Source organism: Pyrgilauda ruficollis, unplaced genomic scaffold (genome assembly GCF_017590135.1).
Source record: "Pyrgilauda ruficollis isolate IOZ18807 unplaced genomic scaffold, ASM1759013v1 scaffold55, whole genome shotgun sequence".
NCBI lineage: Eukaryota > Metazoa > Chordata > Aves > Passeriformes > Passeridae > Pyrgilauda > Pyrgilauda ruficollis.
In genome coordinates, this window is record NW_024527155.1 from 4,584,469 (window position 1) to 4,606,145 (window position 21,677).

General features: G+C 40.6%; 1 protein-coding gene across 1 annotated transcript in view; it reads right to left on the reverse strand.

The window, feature by feature from the left end:
• PTPN5 (protein tyrosine phosphatase non-receptor type 5) overlaps nt 1-21,677 on the reverse strand; it is a 78,310-nt gene that overhangs the window by 35,652 nt on the left and 20,981 nt on the right. The window contains exon 2 of the mRNA XM_041481079.1: nt 20,353-20,463. Coding sequence (XP_041337013.1) covers nt 20,353-20,452 — 100 coding nt within the window. The 5' untranslated portion in view covers nt 20,453-20,463. The remainder of the gene's footprint in view (nt 1-20,352; nt 20,464-21,677) is intronic.

Genomic DNA, 21,677 nt, shown 5'->3' on the forward strand with positions numbered 1-21,677 from the left:
GTTTTTTTTTTTTATCCTAGACATCACAGGAAGTCTATCGCTCAGTCCTTAAAGCTGAAAAGTTTCAAGCTTCTAAACGACTTAATGTCTTACTAGATTCAAACAAAAATTGAGAGGAAAAAACTTGTTAATGATTGCCAATTTTTCCTGCTATTTTTGTGGGATGTTTATGTTCTGTGTTTTAGAACCAGAATTTGAAATTTAGCAGGGACAGAATCTTTGTGTCAGAAACTATTTTTGTTACCTTTGCAGAGAAACATGCACCTGTGGCTGAGATCTGAAGTTTCAAAAATATCTACTTTCTTATAGTTTATTGTTGTTTGCTCCTCAAGTCTCTAACCTTCCATTTTCACTAAACATAGTTTAAGTTCTACTTTTCCTTTATCTGCATTAAATAATGCACGTCTGTCCCCAAGAATGATTAATGAATATATTTACTGTTTTTCAGGTTCCGATGATTTCCTGTCTTGCACACTCCTTCCCAAATCTCAAGATAAAAGATACACAGTGCAAAACTAAAACAACATTGGGAAGACAACCAGACCAAGGAATGCAAGGAGCCAAGGAATGCAGATTTCATGTCAGCTTTCAGCTGGTTTTTATAAGTCATAATATTTCATATTTCAGAACTTTTTTTTTTTTAAACTGACTAAAGGTGCTGCCTTATGTAGCATGTAAACAGCATTTCTTTGTTTCATGCTTGTAACAGCCTGAGATTTTACAAGGCCATTTCTTGTTGGAAACAAACCCCTGACTATAATACAACGACATGAAGGCCACTTAACTGCATCTTTTAGAACAAAGATGTCAAAGTTAGGGCACTCTGTAACCATGGGGATCTGTGCCTCTCCACAGCCTACAAGTCCAACTCCTGGAATTCCAGTGTTGTCTAGTAACACCTGTACAACTGTGGGGGTCACATTCTCCTTCTTGCAACTGCACTATATGAAGGACAATAGACCACTCTTACTGTCAATTATTTTCACTGCATAAGGTAGAGAGAGACCTAGCTTGTGGACCTGGCTGCCCAGGACTCCAGCTCTGCAGAACTGACACTTTTATCAAGAGGTATTTTCACTAGCACAACAGAAGGCAAAAGGTGTAAGAACTAAAATAAGGGAGAACTGGTTGAATCCATACATATAAATAAAGATATACAGGCCTTAAATATACAAAGAGAAGATCTAGTATTAAGTCCACTCAAAAATTTTCTTCTACAAATCCCAAAAGATTAGATTCTAACAAATATAATGATGCCCACCTCAGGTTCTGCATGTATTTAACCATGCCAGCTTTAAACAATACTTCAATTAGCACTCACACATCATCTTGCAATCCTATACTCCTGTATTATTTGCCCTAATGGGCCCAGGATTCTTTCAGTTGCAGATGACATAATGAGTGAAACACCAGTGAAGCTTTCTTGTGTCAAGGTGATGTGAAGGTCTTGAGAGAGCTGGCAAAGGATCACTGCCTGCAGGAACGAACAGAGCCTCTCCCCTGCTCGTGATCCATGTGATAGCTTCCTCATTTCCTGCATCACAGAGAGGGGGATTTAAGTTCCATGAGTACTTCTGCTTTGGCATAAGACTACACTTGCTAGGGGGAAAAAAAAAAGCCTTTGGCAGAAGAATTAAAAGGTCTCTGACATCTGTAGCAGCCATATGGCTTGTGAAAACAAGCTGAAATTTCAAAACAGCACCATAAACTTAAACTCATCCTTGCCATTCAGGGAAAAGCACTTTCTGGATCATGCCAGGGATCCATTCATCCTGCATTCTTTCTTTAAACAGTGCCACCAAAACAAGCTGCCAAAAATACAAGGCACAGCACTACATATTATCATATTATGGAATAATTTATATAGGGAAACACCCTTCCTTCACTCAGGAGGTTAAAGCTGGCTTCTCTAACTCTGGCAATGCTCATTTTAACCCCCCTGTATCTTTTTTTTTCTGACTTCATATGTGGGTTCATAACAGGCAGAAGAATGAAAAACACCTATATAACTCTCAGAAAAACAAGTACTTAGAGTACTAGTCTTAGCTGAAATACTAAAAGGCACTGTAGCAATAACAAGCAAGTCAACAAAGCCTTACAGTAACAAACATGCCACGATCCCATCAAATCCTGCTGTGGGTGAAGCATTAGCAGCTCTGTAACTCGACTGAATCATACTTAAAGCCTTCAGAGAAAAACAAAACAAAAAACAACCCCTCAGAACCTCACATCCTGGCTGTATTTCCTAAGGAAGTTAACATTTTAAAAGGAACTTGTACACGGGTGCTAATGCTCAAGGAATTGGCACTGCTCCATTGGCAGACTTAATTTAACAATGTATTTTTGCAAGAAAGACTTATTCCTCAGCAAAACTGTTTTTATAACAAAAAGAAATGCACCCCAGCAATGAAGAGACAGTACTCATACAGTTATTAGATATTTATGTACATCCATCACACTGTCTCTGTGGAATGATGCTTCTGGATTGGAGAGTACTGCCTCTTCACTGGAAAATACAAATTTCGTTAATGGTGGATTGTGGGTTTTACCTTCCAAGATACACAAGACAGGAGAGCAAAAGAGACCTCACCTGTTCTGCCAAGTCTCAAGCTGCAGCAGCCAACACACCACAGCAGCTGGGCTGCATTGCCATAATTGTTTTAGGTGTATTGAGGTACATTTCCCTCTGAACTTGTCTACATCTTCATGACAGCCACACGTGGTGAGAATTTGTAGGAATGGACCACAGAGTGGAAGCATAACAAAGTATGAGGTATGCCAGCAATATCTCACACCCATCAGGATTACCAGCATTTCAGACCAGAGTCACAAGGCTGTTCATGGTTTCTGCATCTTCAGATGTCCAAATGCAACTGCCTAATGAAATCTCTGCCTCTAATTTCCATCTGACTGCTAGGGAAAACTGCTGTTGATGAAAGAATAGCAGATGAAAGTACACTATTGAGATAGTAGTCAGTCCACTGCTGAAAAGAGTTTTAACATGCACCTCAACTGCACACACAGGACACAGCCCTTGGCATCGTAGCTCACAGATCTGATCAAGACCTTATTAAATACACACATCATAAGACATCCTGATTGCAGACAAGTCCAAGCCCTGGAAAGACAAAGACACATCAAACCTGAATGAACTACCTCAAGCATGCACATGAACATGAGGCAGCTCGTGCTGGAGGGTAAAAACCTGTCTGTCCAAAGAACGGAGCTTTAGGAGATAGTTATTGGCTAAGAAAACAATCTCTTTTTTGGTTGCCACTGCAACATAATAAAAATGGAAATTGAATAATAAGCTTCCTTTTGCACTGCAGTGGTATGGGAAGAAGTGGGTAAGAGAAAGGGGACCTCTCATACTTGCATGGCAAAAACAACTTGTGTACTTATATTTTTCACTCTGCAGGAAACCAACCAGTGGGTCACTATTTTTTAACTCTGAAACTTCCACTGAACTTCTTTATGAACAGCAATCTAATTTATTAAGCAGTAAACATGACAACATTACTGTTTACAGACAGATAAAATTCACCACCAAAGAAAGTCTGCTTCTTCTTGATTCTGTCTGCACTCCTGACTCATCAGATCTGATAAGTTATGTTGAAAATTTACACTGAAAATATAATAATCTGTGTTGAAAACTGGGGATGCTTCCTCTCCCATTATTCATTTTTTTAACCTTTCTGACTATGACAACTGCTACTGTGCTTGATTCCTGACCTGCTCTGTTTACAAGAGTTCAACACATTTATGTTTTCCAAATGGCTGAGTAAAATGCTGCTCAGGAGGAGAGCATCTAGGCCCCAAATGTATCCAGACTGAAAACTGCAAAAAACCCCCAAACCTCCCCAGATACACCCCACAGCTACCTACTACTGACTGACTGGAGGTAGAGGGGATTTACTACAATGCAATCTCCTCAGTACCTCCAATTCCATTCTGGATAAAGTCCAAACTGCCAAGAGCTTGTGGTTAGTAGATCTTTCATTTGTAATGCAAAACCACATTGAGAGCTACTTCAGAAAGTATAAGACAGCTTAATTCAAACACAACGAATAAGCCAGGCAGACCCATGGATCCTACTAGATTTACCACTAAATAATGCAAGGCACCCATCCCGTGGTCCTTAGTAGGACTGCAGGCTTGTCTGTAACAGAACTCGCAAAGAAATAAGCCTGACATACCATCAATTTAAGTAAGAGGTCCAAGAAACTGGAACTACCCTCTCTGACATGTTACAGAGGAATGGAAGACTCTTCACCAAGACTGAGCCTACATAGCAGCAACACAGGTGTGTTACTTAATCTGAGAATTTCTAATGCTTTTAGTTTGCAGTAAGTATATCTACCCTGGACTGTAAGAACAAGCTGAGCCAGGCTGCAGGTATTCATAGCTGTGTGGGGAACAGCTGAAATTTCTAACATTCAAGGATTTGGAAAGCTGAGTATTTTTTGTTAAAAAGATCACCCTGGAAATATTTGTATTTCATTCACTGATTCATGGGTTGATATGCCCATCAAGGGGAACTCAGCAGCTCAACAGCTCTCCATTGTCACTGTTTCAGGCTCTCTGAAGATTCAAGAAAACACTACCCCACAGCTTGCTTTTCTTGTGTATGTGTTTTGCAGAAATTCAGTGACAACAATGCAAACCACAGCTTCAAAATTGAGCTTTTAGTAAGAACAACCACCGATATAAAATATCTACCTGTTGTTGATTCATCTATACAGAAAAATCTACTTCAGTCCTCCATTCTGAAAGACAAACATAGAATTGGTAATAAAATACCACAACTTCTTCATCATTACCAAACTGCTTAGATAGGCACTGCAATGGCCCCTCCATTATAATACCTCCTCCCCAGGTAGCATGGGGAAAGCCAGAAGCCTCCTGAGGAAGGCAAGTGTTCTCTGTGGAGTTCTTTGACAGTGCAGAGGAAAAGGGGCGATACCTACTTGCCAGGAAAAGTACTGTACAGTTGCACTTTCCAAGCTCAGCTAGTGGAGCCTGGCTGCTGCTTTTATGCCGAACTCCAATTACCAAAAGGGAAAGACACATCAAAACAGAGGAAGAGGGAAAGCTGTGCAGAAAATCTGAGAGCGAGTCAGGCAGATAACCGAGGTCTACGTACTTCCAGCCCGATGCTTCTCCCCTTTCACTGGCAACATTTCTAACAAACTTGAGGAAGAAACTTTCCTCTCTACTTGAAATAAGTTCTGCTGAAAAGAATACACAGACACTTGGCCATCCTGGAAGGGGGTGGGGGGAGCTTCACATCTCCATCCATAAAGACCTTTTCCTCATCCCTGAGGGAACAGCAACCTGATGCCAGAGCGTGCAAGGAGAATAGCTGCCTTTCTGCTCAGCAGCTCCCTGCTGAACTGCTGAGTCACACATTTTCTCTGCGCCGAGTTCACACTGCTCCCACTCAGTCCACCTGCCACTTCATCTGGGATGGGTGGGAGGAGAGAAAGAGAGGTGAAGGCAAAGAAAATGTTCATGTGCACCCAGAACCATTATTATGGTACTGCGGGGTCACATATAAAAGCAAGCCTGCAAGCTGCTAGAGAGGGATGGAGAAGAGAAATATCAGAATGCAAGAAAAACTGCCTCCCCCTCTTCTCCAGCAAAAGGAGACTGGCCATCAAACAAGCTGCAAACCTCATTTGATTCCCAATCAGTCACCCATGTTACGTGCTTGCTGATATGTTCTGTGCATTTCAGGGTACGGACAAGGCTCTTTGCTGTGATTTAAAAAAGCTTTCAAGTTGCTGTGATTTTTTCAACAGTCCAACAGCTACTATGTCACAATTGTCTGGATGCCACAGGGAAGTGCCACAATGATGAGTGAAAAATATCATCTGGATAGATTCCAGCTCCTAAGGGCATCTTCAGCTGAGTTGCTGCAGTGGAAATGTCCACCAGCTCAAACTTTTATCACAAAATAAGATGAAGAGAAAATCCTAGACATTTTATTGCAGCTTCCATAAAACTCAAGAGTAACAGGAGCCAACATCTCCTACTACCTATTAAATTCTTGTACAGAAAAGGGCCTCTGCTAGCAATGGTGGGAAACAAATTTATCATTATTACAGATGTTGGCTGTACACATGAAAACAAACATTTAATTACATTACCAAGGTAATAGTTTTTTTTGTGATTAGAATTCTGGACAGTACATTTTATAAGTCATGAAAAAAGAAAATGCCCAGAAATTTCCTAATTTATTAAATCCATTTCTGAAAAAAACACTTCTGAAACTAACTTTCAGACTACAAGGACAACTGTGACTAATTTTCATACTAATGTTTAAGCCACTGTTACTGTTAGCAGAGAAACTGAGGGCTTGTTAGGAGCTAAATTAAGACTTTGTTTTATTAAACAGAATTAATGATTCTGAGTAAAGTAAGTAAGCCTGTTTTTCCCTGTGAGAAAGAATCTGTTCTTAGTTAATGTTCAGTCCTATTTTTAGTGATTCTAGTGCAAATCTCTGCAAATGTGCTTGTGCTCCACAGACCTGAAATGCAAAGACAAAATCCAGTCTCAGAGTATGAAGTGACATAGCATTAAAATGCCGTTGTGTATCAACTTCCACTGCCCACCCCACAGAGTAGCTCAATAGTGTTACTCAATAGTCCATGAAATAATTATAACTACAGAGGACAATATGGGAAATAAAAAAAGCAAAACACACAATCTTCTCGAAGTCCCCTGCTTCCATACAGTCTTTTTTGTTCCAAATAATCAAAACAATTTACAAAACACAATTTTAAAAGACAGGATGGTGGCCTATGAAGCCATCCCTGCAGAGGCAAGGATGCAGCCTGACACCAGAGATTTTGTTTTAATGAAGAGTGGGTCTGGGGGACTTCATTTGATCTGCCACCTGTTATAGCAGAAGTTCCATACTCTTGTCTCCTTATCACAAAAGTTTCATACCTTCTTGGTATTTTCTCATGGGCAGCTCCTCAGAGCACTGATTCTTCCTCACAAAGCAGCCAACTGACTCCAGTTCCTTCTCTACCAGCCAACAAACCCTTTTATAGCACTCTTCTTCTTATTGGTTACAGCTGTGGCCTGTTAAAGTCAGGTCTGCTCCTAATCTTTGATAATTGGCCCAGCTGCAGCTCCTTAGGGGTGAGATTACTTTTTACACTATCTTTATTTTCTTATATTCTATCCCCCCACATCACCTTCCTTTCTGAAAGAAACCAGATGTTCCAGACAGCACTCCTCTCATACCTGGGGTCCTACACACTGGTACTGACTGCTTTACAATATACCTAACCCACCTACTAAGAGAGAAGGTAATTTACCTGATCCTCTCACCAAGCCTCTAGTCCATAACAGCTCATGTGAAACACAGCTCCTAGGAAAAGGCAGCTCAGGATACCTCAGCTGACACCACTCTGAATTAGGTGTGAGCCTCATTCAGATGGGGACGGAAAAAAAAAATCCTTGGGGTCTCTGTTCTGGAAAGACAGCAAAGACGAATTGCTAGGAGCCACAAGAAGCAGTAAGGGACTGTCAGAAAAAGCAACCATATGGGAAGTATATGGGAGCTACTGTACCATCTGTAGGGTCTGACTGCCAGGGTCCTACACTCATTACATACTGCTATGTGTCTACTAATAATGGGGAAGTTGCCCTTAATTCCCAGTACAAGACTAGTTATACCCTTGTCCACATCTAAATCATACTCCCAAACTACTAAGTCAAATACGCAAGTTGTTTATTCTTAATGGCTCTCCTAATGCTCACAGGTCTTAACCACAAGATGTGTTGTTAGGCAGTGTCCTTTTTCCTTTTGCCCTGTGTTAAAGGATATGCCATTTCTCAAGACAACAGGGCCCTTAGAGTAGTGTTTGCTTCAAAACAAAATATTAAATATGGTGTGAAATTACAGCTCTTAAGTGAATGCAGACCCTCAGAGACACTGAATATTAACATGTAATTCACCCACACATAATTAGTAATCGCCAGCTTTCAATCAGGGCTCAATTCAAAGCTTCTTTTGTTTGATTTTGTCTTTTCTCCTTTCCTCTTAACCCTCTTCCAGAAGGTCCATCTGATTAGCACTGAATATTGGATACAATTTACATTTTTCTAAAATAAAGAATAGATTTCTTTGTTATACTGTTTTCTTCACTGAACATTTTCAAGTACCCGGTGATAATTTTGGAGCTGCCTCGAGCTTTTGTAAACAGACTACAAGTTGACTTTCAGTGGAGTTGGTTGTCCCAAATTAATCCCAGGCTGCAAGCTCCCTTTAACACTGAAAATTGAAACCCACAAAGCAGCTCTGTAATTCCACAGTTAAAGAGATAAAGGCTTAGACTGCTCATGAATCAGCCTTGCACAGGCAGGGAGAACTGTCAGTGGTGCAGCGATGCAGAGCGAAATGTACAGGCTTGAAGTCTCTGAAACAGGACAACCAACTGTCCCCTTTCAAACCCTAATTATAATTTTTGTGCCTTTACACTTTAACTACAGGATATACTTAAGTGTGCCTGAATGCATAATCAAAGAATAGCAATAGTTTAAGAACCAGACAAACATCCTCTTCAATAAAAGAGTGACTCTGACAGTGAAAAGAAACAAGCATACTCTGGTATCACACACTTTTGAAAGTATTTGCTATTTATACCACTATAATCTGAATTGGTGTTGCCACACTGCTATTGTTAAAAAAAAAAAAAAAAAAAATTCTTTTCTTAAATTAACAAATTCTAGAGTACTTCTACAGTCATTATGCTAATACCACTGTGCGTTTCTAATGTCTCCGCAGTGACTGGCCTGGTATTCTGTGGTATTAGATCTGCTTTCTGCTCTGGTGAATGAGAAGGTCTGCACCTTGAAGCACAGGGGTGGTTTGCTGGCTTCCTGCCAGGTTCAAATGGGAGTGTTTTGATGTCATTCATTTGGGGATAGCCTGCTTTACTAAGTGACTCAAACCTTATGCCCTGGAGCCTTCACAAAAAAATCCTTTAGGAAAGCCACTATCACATTCATTTCAAAGACCTTCTCTTTCCTGAGCAAAGTAAATTATATCAAGACCAGTCTCAACAATCATCTTCAGCCATAAACCCGATACATGCCCCAAGGGAATTATGCCAAGTATAAGCATTTTGCTTTCTTCCATGCATTTAAAAAGGCTATGCTTTTTCGCAGCACTGCTTGGCTGCCTCAGAAAGCAACAATATCACTCAGACCCTCTAATTAAGCTTTGAAAAATACTTGTAGAGATAAGGGTGTGGACATCCACAGACAGGACCAATTGTGTCTCTCTATTAGAGCCCTATTTCCATTCAGGGCCACACCATTATGGGCCCTAATGGAAACTCAGCACAATTAAATATCATTGTTTCCAGTTCAGTACTCTGCTGCCTCTGTAACTGCAGTCCCTTCATGTTACAGGCATGCTTAGATTGCAAAAACGTCACAAGAGTAACAGTTTCAAGCTCTCCTTCTCCCTAGCTACCCACGTAGGAGCACAAAAAGTGAACAAGGCAAGTAGAAAGTGGCAATAGTCCTGGGTCTAGTCTATCTGGGCTCCTATACTGTGCTCATCAACATGGATACACAGCCTTAAATAGTAAACTAAAAAGATGCAACAGCTTGCCTTCTCATCCTCTTCCCAGGGAGGAAACATGCACTGAGCAATGTTTTGTCTAGATAGATAAGCAGACATGCACAAGTTGTTACGGCTCTCTGTTGGAGAAGGTGACACGAAAAAAGCACATGCTGGTGATGAGCTTTGCAATTCTTCCGGGAGGATTTTGCGCCGCTTGTCTGCAATCGTGAGCGTCACTCTACAAAACATCCCAGAGAAACAAACCTCTCAATGGACTCATGCATCCCCAGGCTCCACTCCACCTCACATCACACAGCCTCATGCTGAGTTACTGTAGCAAGAGCTGACATTAATCAACAGGTCACCAAGCTGTCAAGCAAACACCATTTTGGGTCATGCATAAGTAGAGCATTTCTACTTCTGCCTCCAGACTGGGATCACAGATAACCTATGGATTTTCATTCAGTACTCCAGCAAATGCTGCAGAAATGATGATGATCTCAGGTTGCATGGAAGCAGGTGGCAGGTATGCTGCATGTGTGGGAGGCACACCTGCCAAGGAAGCACACTTAAAACCTCCTGATGCTTCAGGTATAAAAGGCATCATAGTGTGTCCTGAGGATGAAAAGATAGGAATTTAGCTCCTCAACTATGCAACACAAACAGGGACTATTAAAAACCATCGTTTTGTCAGGTCTTGATTGGAACACTTCTTTTTTTTCAGAAGCTCCTGATTTCATAACATTTATAATTCAGGTCACCACAAAGGCACCAAACATATTCTTACGGACTCCTAGTTTTCCCACAGTTTTGTCTCCATGTTGAAACGTGCTGTGTATATTACATATTTCAGAATTTGAGTAGTCAATTGCTTCCCTTAGGATGCTCTTTCTTAAGTGTGGGTGACAGTATGTGTCAATGAGAAGCAAGATTTCATCCACAGAGCTGTATTTCTGCTATGCTATCCAGAACACTTCATCTGCATTAACAGCAGATGCCAAACGCCTCATACCAAGTCTCCTCCCACACTTGACTTCAATATGAAGAATAAAGTACTGAGTAATCTTGTAAATCTCATTCTTAGCTTCTAAAGACCAGTACAGCACTTCCAAACCATCCCACCTCTGCCTTCCTCCACATTATTTCAAGATACTACTAAAAGAATTTTTTTTTGTTTGCACCTCTCACCTCCCAATGTCAATTACATACAACAAAACTGTTTGGTCCTTTCCTGAAGGGTTTGTGTAGAAGGTTTTGATAGCAGGGTGTGGGGGGGCTGCAAGGATGGCTTCTTTGAGAGGCTTCCCCATGTCTGACAGTTCTAATGCCAGCCAGATGGCCAAGGCCAAGCACATCAGATGGTAGAAATGCTGCTGGGATAATGTGTTTAAGGACAATAAAGTTATGGCACAGAAGTAAATGTGGAATGGCTATGGAAGAACGGAGTGACACTATGTGAGAGGAATAGCCCTGCAGACAGCCGGGTCAGTGCAGGAGGGGCAGGAGGTGCCAGAGCTGGGATTCCCCTGCAGCCCATGGAGGAGCAGAGATCCACCTGCAGCCTCTGGAGGAGCCCATGGCAGAGCAGGTAGATGCCCAAGAGAAGGTTGTGATGCCATGGTAAACCCATGCTGGAGCAGGATCCTGGCAGGGGGACCTGCAGACCCAGGGAGAGAGGAGCCCATGCTGGAGCAGCCTGTTCCTGAGGGACCACAGCCACTAGCAGGAACCCACACTGGAGCAGTTCATGCAGGACTGCAGCCCATGGGAAGGACTCACACTAGAGAAGTTAATGGAGTACCTTCCATGGGAGGGAGAGCCCACACGCTGGAGAAGGGGAAGAGCTCTTTTTCCTGAGGAGGAAGCAGAGGCAGAAACAACATGTGATGAACTGAATGATAATCCCCGTTCTCCATCTCCCTGAACCACTAAGAGAGGAGATAGAGAATCAGGAATTAAGTTAAGACCAAGGAGGGAGGGGTAGGAGGAAGGTGTTTTATTTAAGAGTTGTTTTACTTCTCATTATCCTGCTCTGATTTTGATTGGCAATAAATTCAACTAATTTCCCTGAGTTTTGCCTATGACAGTAACTGGGGAACGATCTCCCCCAGCCTTTTACTCATCAGCCACTTGATATATTTTCTCTCCCTTATCCATTTCAGAGTTGGGGGGTAACAGAGTTCCTTTGGTGGGTGCCTGGCCTCCAGCAAAGGTCAAATCACCACAATAGCATTAATTGTGCTGGAAAGATCATAAAAAGAATGGGCAACAGCAACATTTTTATCCATGGCCCAGGTAGAAGCCCTGTGATCTATTTCAGATATGCTGAGCAGAGGCACAGAAGACAAAAGAGTAAGCAGGGCAGTATCAAATCCTATTTTTGAAGGATAACTGTAACATCATAGTTCATCCTTTCATCTCCACAGATCTTGAAATGATCTTATCAGCTGAACAGACAATAGCATCCCTAAATCCATATGTGCATCCAATAGGAGTGGCACTTTAGTAGCATGTAAAAAAACCTCAAGAATAAAGGAAGCTTCACCTTAGAGCTGTTGCAAAAGCATTTTTCTGTACAGAAAAATAACACAGGGTGTTCAATGTGCTGGCAAAGAACATTCAGAACCTATCAGTACTGGTGAGCACACAGGAAGCTAAAAGGGGCCATTTTGAGAACGCCTGCACAAACCTGACAGAAAGAAAAATAACCTATTCTGAAAAATAGGTCTGTATTTGTCTTTGTCTCCCACAGAAGGCATACAAAATGGAAGGCATTTAGTGTCTTTCAGGAGTGCCATCCCTCTTATCAAAAAGCTGCAAAATTGATCAGATGAAACTTTTACCTGTTTCAGCAGGAATGTTGCCTGTGCAAGGACGTTGGGACCAAGTCTTATGGTCCAACCAGGTTCTCTTCAATTTCTGTAAGAGACCTTTTTGACATTGCCAGTGGGGAGGTAACGGCATTCAAACTGCTAAAGACCAGGCAAAGCAGCAGCTTTGGACTGTCATTTGAAGGTCAGTCTCCAACACACAGTATTTATTTTCCTATTGTCAAACAACCTGAGTAGAAAGGACTTTGAATAGAATATATTAGTTAATTGAATCTGGAACATTAACAGGTTTTTCACAACACTGTAGTATTTTTTCTATGAAAAGCAATGAAAAAATGGTTCTATTTAAAAGTCGTAATAGCTGTAGTCTTTGAACATATGCTTAATGAATAAATCTGTTAGGAAAAAGCCTTGTGTGTATTGGAGGGAGGTAGTATGTTTGTTCTCACTTAAAGCGTGCCATGATGGCAATCATCAACAGCAAATGCCATCTATTGTTGGGACTAAAAAAAAAAAATTCATTTGGCCATTTACTTTCAGGTGAAATTGCTCTTTTAAATAACACATTCTTTGAGCTAAACAGCTGAGTTAAAAATAAAGCAATAGCAGATCCATGTCATTAAGGACACCTTTTAAACTCTTTGGTAGGTGCAAAGAACCACAACATAGTAATATCCAGGCAGCTTGCTGCCACAGCATGGGGTGCAGCACACAGCAAGCCTACAGGGAAGAGGCATTCACATCCCATGGGAAGAACAGCCTAACAACCCAGTGCTACCACATACTGCAGCAGTGGGTGCAATCCCAAGGATGAAATTATATAGGATACAGCAAAACAGGGGACCTGAGCAGAATAGACTCTGTAAAGCTTAAATGACAACCAAAAATCTGCAATGAAAAACACATGAGAACAAACTCAACCTAGTGTACTGACATTTGCATGAGCAGGTGGATGAATCTAATAAGCTGGTAGATTTGTTTGTGAAATTAAAATGCCAATTCCATACACTGGGAAGTGTGAAAAACATCCACAGTTAAGCCAGAGCTGGCTGAGTATTTTTAAAGGAAGCTTGACAGATGTTGTGAAAATGTACTGCAAAAGAGTCAAACCTGTCAGTATTTACTCAACTCTTCTGTTGAAGAACTCCACGTTCCTCTCATGGAGAGCCTGAATTTCTCCTTTCTCCACTTAAACTGAGAGTTTAAGCTCCTCAGCTCCACTCTAAATGCTCCAAAGGAAGCTTCACAGAGGCAGACTCCCTTTCCTGTTCTATTTTTCAATAACATGCTTGACTATGACTCCCTTTTAGCAACACAGCCAGATCTCAGTTGGAAGGTTCATTTTGTGGTGAAAGAACCACGGGGAACTCCCTAATTGCATTCAACCAAATCTCCTGGTGCAACACACTGCAGTTGGAAAGCTAACAAATCTAATGGGTGAGACCATACCATGATCACCTCTTCTTTGACAACTCTTCTCAGGTAGCAGCGTTGGGAGACTGCTTCAGCCAAGCACGACCCAAGGCCTGCTCTCCATCAGTGTTTTTAACTTGTCAATCCTTGCAGTCCCTCCTCTCTCCTTTTACAGTTTTCCTTGTGAAGATGCAGAGAAGGCACAGATCTTAAAGATCAGAGACCACATGTAGGTGGAAAGAGATTAAGTTTCAAAAACAAAGCAAGTCTTAGGTTCCCAGGATTTCTTTTCCAAGACAGAACAGTGATACAATGAAGAAAACATTGCACCATTAAAACCCCTAATTCTTGAGGTCGGCACTCCACAACTGCTCACCTCTTAATGCTATCCTTACTGAAGTACTTTGTTTGTTGAAACTTCTTGCACTTCCCTGTGGTGATGTCACCAGCAGGCATAAAGGAAGCGTGAAACCTCAGTCAACAAACTAGTAAGGCAGAGGTCAAGAAACCATGATTTCGAGAAACAGTAGAGGTTTGAGATATGGTGACAATATTAGATTTCCAAAGGGTGTCAAACTGATCTGTGACAGTCCCTGTTGCTGAAGAACAAGCTTAAAAAATAAGTTTATAAAACTGCTGCATATGGACCATGTGACACGTCAGCAAAGTTCTGCTCTCAAAAATGACTAGTTGTTTTACCAGGCTGATTTTCAGCTTATTTCAGCTATGATATTAGTTTGTCCATTAATTAATCTGTTAGTCCACCAAACCAAACCACTGCCCATGAGGCATGCATATAATTTAGTATGTAACAATGTGTGCAATTCAAAATACTGCACTGTTTTGGATCTCATATCCCTAAAGCAGGGATACTCCTCAGTATTTTTGACTTAAAAATGCGTGTTCTGTGGCATCAAACTGGGTCCTAAAAAACCACTAGACAAGGGACTTGCAACAACAAGTAGAGAAAGGAGAAAATAAAAGACAGATGGTAAAAAGAAGGTGTATGTTTGGGAATAATGGAAAAGAGAATATCTGACAAGAGAGGAAAGAAGATAAATACAAGGCCATAGAACAGAAGCCCACAGGAGGAGGAGGAGTGTGAAAAGTCTGAACAGAAGGACTGAGTAGAGACTAAAAACAGCATCTGGCAGTAGCTCAAATCAAACAAGGTAGCATATGCAAGAAGTACAGCATACTGAAAACTTCCTTCCTCTTGGGTATTAAATAACCTCAAAATTAAGACAGAGAGTCTTCCCTCCCTCCCCTCTAAAATATCTTGCTCTAAACTCTGAAACAGAAAAAAAATACGGTTAAACTTTTTTGGTGATTGCCATTTCCAAATTACAACTGTGAGCTCTTACTGAAAATTTTCAGACATAAAGCTGCAGAACTCCGGCATTGATTTTGATTCATTTTTCTAGTGGGAAACATGACAGTGGGTATCCCATGCCTAAGAGCCTTAGGGCATCAAGAGGCCAGATTTTTGAAAGGTCTAGGAAAATTTTCAAAAGCTCCAATGCCCCTAGATAGAGCCCTAGTTCTGCTGAAACAATAATTGTTCTTCAAAAGATAGGCCTAAGTTTCATTTTCAAAAGCAGCTTAAAAATATGGACTACACTTCACACTGACAGTGAGAGAACACCTTACAGTTGTTTTTGAAATTGAGACTGACATGGTTTTCAAATTGCTGCCTACCATGTGCTTTTGCTTTCTTTTAATTGTGTCTGTGAATACAGCACAGTAATGTGTCTGCTGTCACTCACAATTAAGAAAATACAGGTACAGTTGTGAGAACATCAAATACTACAAACTGGGCAGTGTGAGGACAGCCCAGCCTTCCAAATCTTACACTGCAAGTGACGTTTATGATATCTGCACCTGCACAAAAGCTGAGGAAGTCCCACATGGGGAAGAGTTACAGTGCTGGCCAGCAACTAACAACTTCAGTTCTGTCAGCTCTCACAGGGGTGGAACATGGCTTTACAGGTAGACATGCCAAGGCAAGCAAAGCAACTTCAGGAAATATCCCCCCATGCCCCACCTCTTTTCTGTCATGATGCACAGGCTGCCACATCTACATCTGACTGCACAGCAGGAACAAACTACAACCACAGTCCTTCGCCCCATGACCATCTGGAGCAGGGCTGTAACTGGAGTTTGCTGTTGCTCTCCTCAGGTCCCTATGCCCATATTTCCTTCACCAGAACACAGGATAGCAAAAACAAAAAGTTGATGCCACCCAGATCTCACTCTAACGAAGCACACATGGCCAAATGTATATTCTGTGACAGTCTCTATTGCCAAAGAACAAGCTTAAAAGGTAGGACCTACACACAGAGACATGAGCAACAAGGGGAGAACTGTCCTAATATCAATGATGAAAGGAGGATTGGCAGAACAGCCTTGAATAATCCCAGGAGGGGATTGACAGCCCAGAGATACTATTTTGCTGTCTGTGTAACAGTGGAGACACAGTAGAATGTAGTTTCACCTTGGATTTAGGATGCCAATCTCCATAGGGATGGACAGAAACTGTTTTAAAAACCCCAAACTCTGTGATCTACCTTTGAAATACAGCTGCCTGCCTGCTAGAGGTCTTGGATCTTACCACATTAAGTGTGCCCTAATGTTCTGTCAGTATATGCTCATCACTCTGTACATAATTCAAGTATTCTTGTATTAAGATGTGAAGACTGAAACCCAGGAACATATCAGCAAATTATTCTGTTGTGTTTTCATGCAGTATGCCTGAAAGGTATAAAAAAATTCCAGCTTTCACTGGAACATCTTCAGAAAGCAAATAATCAATTCCCTTAAATGCTGTATGAAATCCCAGTGTGAATAACAAAGTAATACCCTGGGTATTCAAAAATAAGATATCCTTGATGTTGTGACTGCTGTGCTGGGCTAATGGAGCTGGCAGAGCAGTAAGCCTACATCAGGGGACACCATCAAGGGTCAAGCCTTTAATTTAAATTGCAAATGCCAGTTTAACAATTACCTTTACTTAGTGTGAAGCAAGATAATTTTATGTGGAACACAGGAGAATGAAGAACATCAAGTCAACTTGCCACCTGTCTAGCTTGAGAAAGGATCAAGTGTTAGAAGGATTAACAGAAAAAAAACCCAAAAACCTAAGAACTTATCCAGACCTTAATAAAGATATGATGATACTGAAAGCAACTGTATCAAAACTGTTCTAAATCAATAGAACTATCTAAATCAATAGGACCATAGAACAAAAACTGGCACATGATAATTTACCAAACAGATGCTTGTCAAAAAGAATGGATTGATTTTTAATTTAACTCTTTATTGAAATCAGGGTCCCGGACCTGTAGGTAGTGTACCTTGGCACTGCAAACTGCCTCATCCTCATAATCTGATTCTGAAATGCCATTAAGAGATGAAGATATTTATTGGTTTGATTTTCTACAGTGTTTTGTGTACACACTGCAGAATAAACTTGCTTTAATAAAGATTTGACTGAAAGGCTTCAAATTCAAACTGTCAACCCAAGTGCACACTCCTTCAGAAATAGCATGTTAATTTTGCTCATCCCCACAGACTCATGTGACCTCTTTTATCAGTATCCTGTTTCCCACCCGCACAAGAGCAGCTCGTGGCTCTGTCGTGCAGCTACAGCAAAACTTTTCAAGCCTCCAGAAACACCATCCAGTTTCATTTCACTTACTCTGTTTTTTGCTTCATGCACTGTGCTGGATGTGAGCATGTGAACATTAAGCAATTCTGAAATAAGTAGACTTATGATTACTTAAAATGACCATTTTTCAATCTACTCCATCATTTTATGGTTTCACCATCTGTATTAACTGGCTGGCATAAATGTATTCTAACAGTTTCCAAAGGAATCTTTCAGAATTTTAATTTGCCCTCCAACCTACCCTAATAGAGCCATGCCTTAGAAGTTTCTCATTAGCTCCTACGCCCTGCAATGCAAACAGCATTTTCTTTGTATGAATGTAATTGATTGCTCAACTTAAGCACTACAACATTGAAGACCTTTGGCCACATTCTGCATTGTATTTTATGCAATACTGAAGTTTATTGTTGTGTATCTGACAGCTGAACAGAATGATACCCTTTTCTTTGCCAAATTTGAAACAAGGGCCAGTCTACAGTCCTATGCCTGGAGAATGATTTCTACTTCAAACATTCATTGGAGCATCTTCCATTAGATTAAAAACATGGATTTGAATTTTATACACCTGAGCCTTTCCTGAAATTAGCATCACTGATACTTTCTAAGTGCCTTTGCCTCTTGTGCCAAAAGCAGTCTTGCTCAGCCACCTCAGACTGAGGCCTTTCCAGGGTACTTTTCATCAAGAACACTTGCCTGGGGTAGCCTCCAGATACAGAATTCCTCCCATGGCACTTTAGCAATGCTTCCATGCTGGCTCTACCAAGTTAACATGAAAGGAAGTGCATGACCTTCAGCTCACATTCAGTTGGGAAGTTTCAGCACAGTTTCTTTGCTGGAACTATCCCACTTTGATGTCACATGTTAAATGATCGTCAATCTTTTCTTTCTCCCCTCCCACACCAGGTTTTTCCAGGCTAAGCTTTTCTGCAAGGCAGAACTACCCACGCCTTATTCTGCAATAAAAACAAAACTGCTTGAAAAACTTCCCTTTGTATTGCCCACATATAAAGTGTAAGCCAGTAATCACTGCTGGATTAAAGATCTTTTCTATGAACAACCTGCAGGATCGGTTCATGAACTCTGGGCATTTTGGCATCAAGATGAGAGAAGGGCAGTGTCAAAGCCTAAGCAAAGACACAAGGGGAGGAAGTGAAGACCCTTAATAAACCACTAGGGGAAAAAATAATAAAAAATAAATAAATAGTGTTATTCTACCAAAACTAGTCACACATTTCTCCCTAAAAGCAGTCATATTGGTGGATGGGAAATAGAAAGTGAAAGATGAAAGAGCTCTGAACATACTAAGTAGCCCTAAGAATCATAATACTGGATTTATAGCACATATTTTTTTTTTTTTTAGCTATCCAGCTAAAAACAGAGGGGGTGTGGTTTCTGTGTTGGTGGATGGAACAAATTTATCTTAACTCCATACTTTTAACTACATTTTACTACAAATTTCAGTAAGGGGATAAATTTGATAAGCACAGTGAAGTGTTTTCTGAATTCACTATTTTGTATAGCTGCAGAATGATGCTCATGTCTTGCTTTGAAATTAATATAGTCTGTAAGTGTCATGTAACAAATTATCATGCTTTTACTTATGCTATCAAGAATAAGTGCTTGAGGCAAAATGTGTGTCATTTACTGTATGTTTGTACACGTCCTAACATAATGAGACTCGCAATTATTTTGCACAATTACTTATCATCTCAATAAAAAACCCACCACCTCACTGATGTTTCACGGCCTTCGTTTAACCCTGGCCTCAAATGATCTGGACAACTTTGTAAAAGCACCAAAATGTGTAACACTAACATGACTCTCTGAACTTACGGAAAAGACAGCACCTCCTTTCTGCCATCAAATGAGTGGCAGGCATTGATTTTCAGTTCTCCAAATCGGACCCCTTATATCTAATTTGTAAAGAAGATGGGAATGCCCAGGAAAAATACCTCTAAGTTATCTGAAGTTTTTCAGGATTCTTACATAAATAAGATTACAGTTCAAAAAGGGTTTTTTAGCAGTAAATTATACAGAAAGAACTCATTCCCTCACAGCTTATTTGCATGGAGAACATGCTTTTGTCCTTCAAACATCTCCTAATACAGGTTTTCAGCATCCTCTTTGCACAAGCTGAGTCTTCTTTGCAGTGGGGAGTTGATACCAAGGGCCCACCAATGCCAGATGCATTGGTTCCTCCAGCATAAAAACAACCAGAAACTGCATCAGTCTGCAAGGAGGTACCAAAGGCCAGTCCAAGTGCAGCACTAACTACAACCAGTAAATAAATCAAGTAACCAACCAATAAAACCAAAAAAGGTTTATCTACACTGGATGCAGATTCAAAACCCTCACTATGCAGACAGGAAACACTTTCCTGTAAGAGACAGAATATGTTTAGAAACAAGTCCAGAATGGCTTGAGAACACCCACTTCCTTGATGATTAAACAAAACTAATTTATTTACAGTTTACCATGATTCAATTATAAAGAAAGAAGAAAAAATGCTTGAAACAGCTATGGACTGGTTTTAAAAGGACTTCCTAAGAAGCTTTTAAGAGACAATGGCTCAATCCTTTAGGCTTCCTTAGAAACAGAAGCTAGAAAGAATTGCATAGACATCAAGTAGGCAGTGGAGGTAAAATGGACTCTGAATGATGTAAGAACCACAGCTAGGTTAAAATATATACTCCACCATGAAAAGATCTAGCAAAAACTACCTTCCATGCTAACTGGGCTTTGCAAAACACTTAAAACCTGAAAATTAGGATAAGTTCTGAAAGAGTGTATGGCAGTGTTTTTTATCTGTACTGAAGTGACAGCATGATAACTCTCATCTTCCTTGTCTTACTTACCATCTGACTTGCACTCAGTCCTTTCAGTCACATAGTAACTTGGTTCCAATGCCTGCTCCAGGACAGATGGTCCTCTGGGATTATCATTTACGTCCTTCATGCACTAGAGTCCTGCAAAATAAAGGAAAAATCTAAGCTTTAACACTATCAGATGTCTAAGAACCATTTAGGGCTTTTACACACAATTCTTCTTGACAATAAATTCTAAAAGACGTGACGAGCTGCTCATCCATAAAGAAAGAGTCAACCCACTAATGTGTGGGGTGAAGTGAAACATGGAAAGGAGATCAAGTATATTGCCATATCATTATTGATGAACATGCTTTTGCTTATTGCCTGCATAAAGGAACTGCAATCTACCAGAACCAAAGGGTATGCACCATAAAATGTTTTAATATTTAAGGAAAAGGAGGCAATCCATAAACTAAGCTCCCTTAGGAGCTATCTGCACCATATGAAAAAAAGCCTTCAGCTGAAACCATAATTCCCCATTTCATTAAAATCTCCAAGAGGGCTTAAAGGTCTGAATACAAGACAAAAACTCTTATTTGTGAAGGACTGTTGAATGTGTCCTACCTATCACACAGTGGGGCTAACTGAACACATAATTTGGGAACAGTCCATAACCTCAGAGACCATGTGCCCAACATGCCACTAAAAGCATGGCAAAAACGTGGGCAAAGAGGGTCATGCAGGCAGGTGAAAAGAAATTTACCCCTAACAAACTGCAAGGACTTTTTTCTCCTTCACACATTCAGCTAAAGGAGAGGCCAGAGATGCCTTTTTTGTCCAGATTATAAGGTGCTGTGCCTTCGAAGCTTATGTGATTTGTCAACTACTTCTAAAGAACCTTGCACTGTGAACATCAGGTAATTTCATTCAGACTCTTCCAAAGTCCACAGAGACAAACAAAACTCCTTATAATGATGCCAGTACACGTACCTCACAAACCAAATCAAGAAGTCTCCTAAGAGCATGAGTTTAAAGGGCTAAATTCTGAAAGTGTCCTCTCCTACAGAGGTAGTGTTGAAATCCTTTGCCTAGAAATTTATCTTTCTGGTTCTGAACAGGCTAATAAATCCAGTATTATTAGATATGCAGACTTTATCTCTGACACGAGACACAAGGTGCTCACTGCATATAGAGCAGCACATTTGTATGTTAAGGAAGGACATATTTGAAACTAAGTCACATCCTTAGAAGACAGCAGCATACATGAAAACAGCATCTAGGTAAAAGCAAAACAGCAGAGTAATGTGTGAGGCATTCCTCAAAAAATCACCTGATTCAATATAGACTAAGCTATCCTCTGCTCACCAGGACAA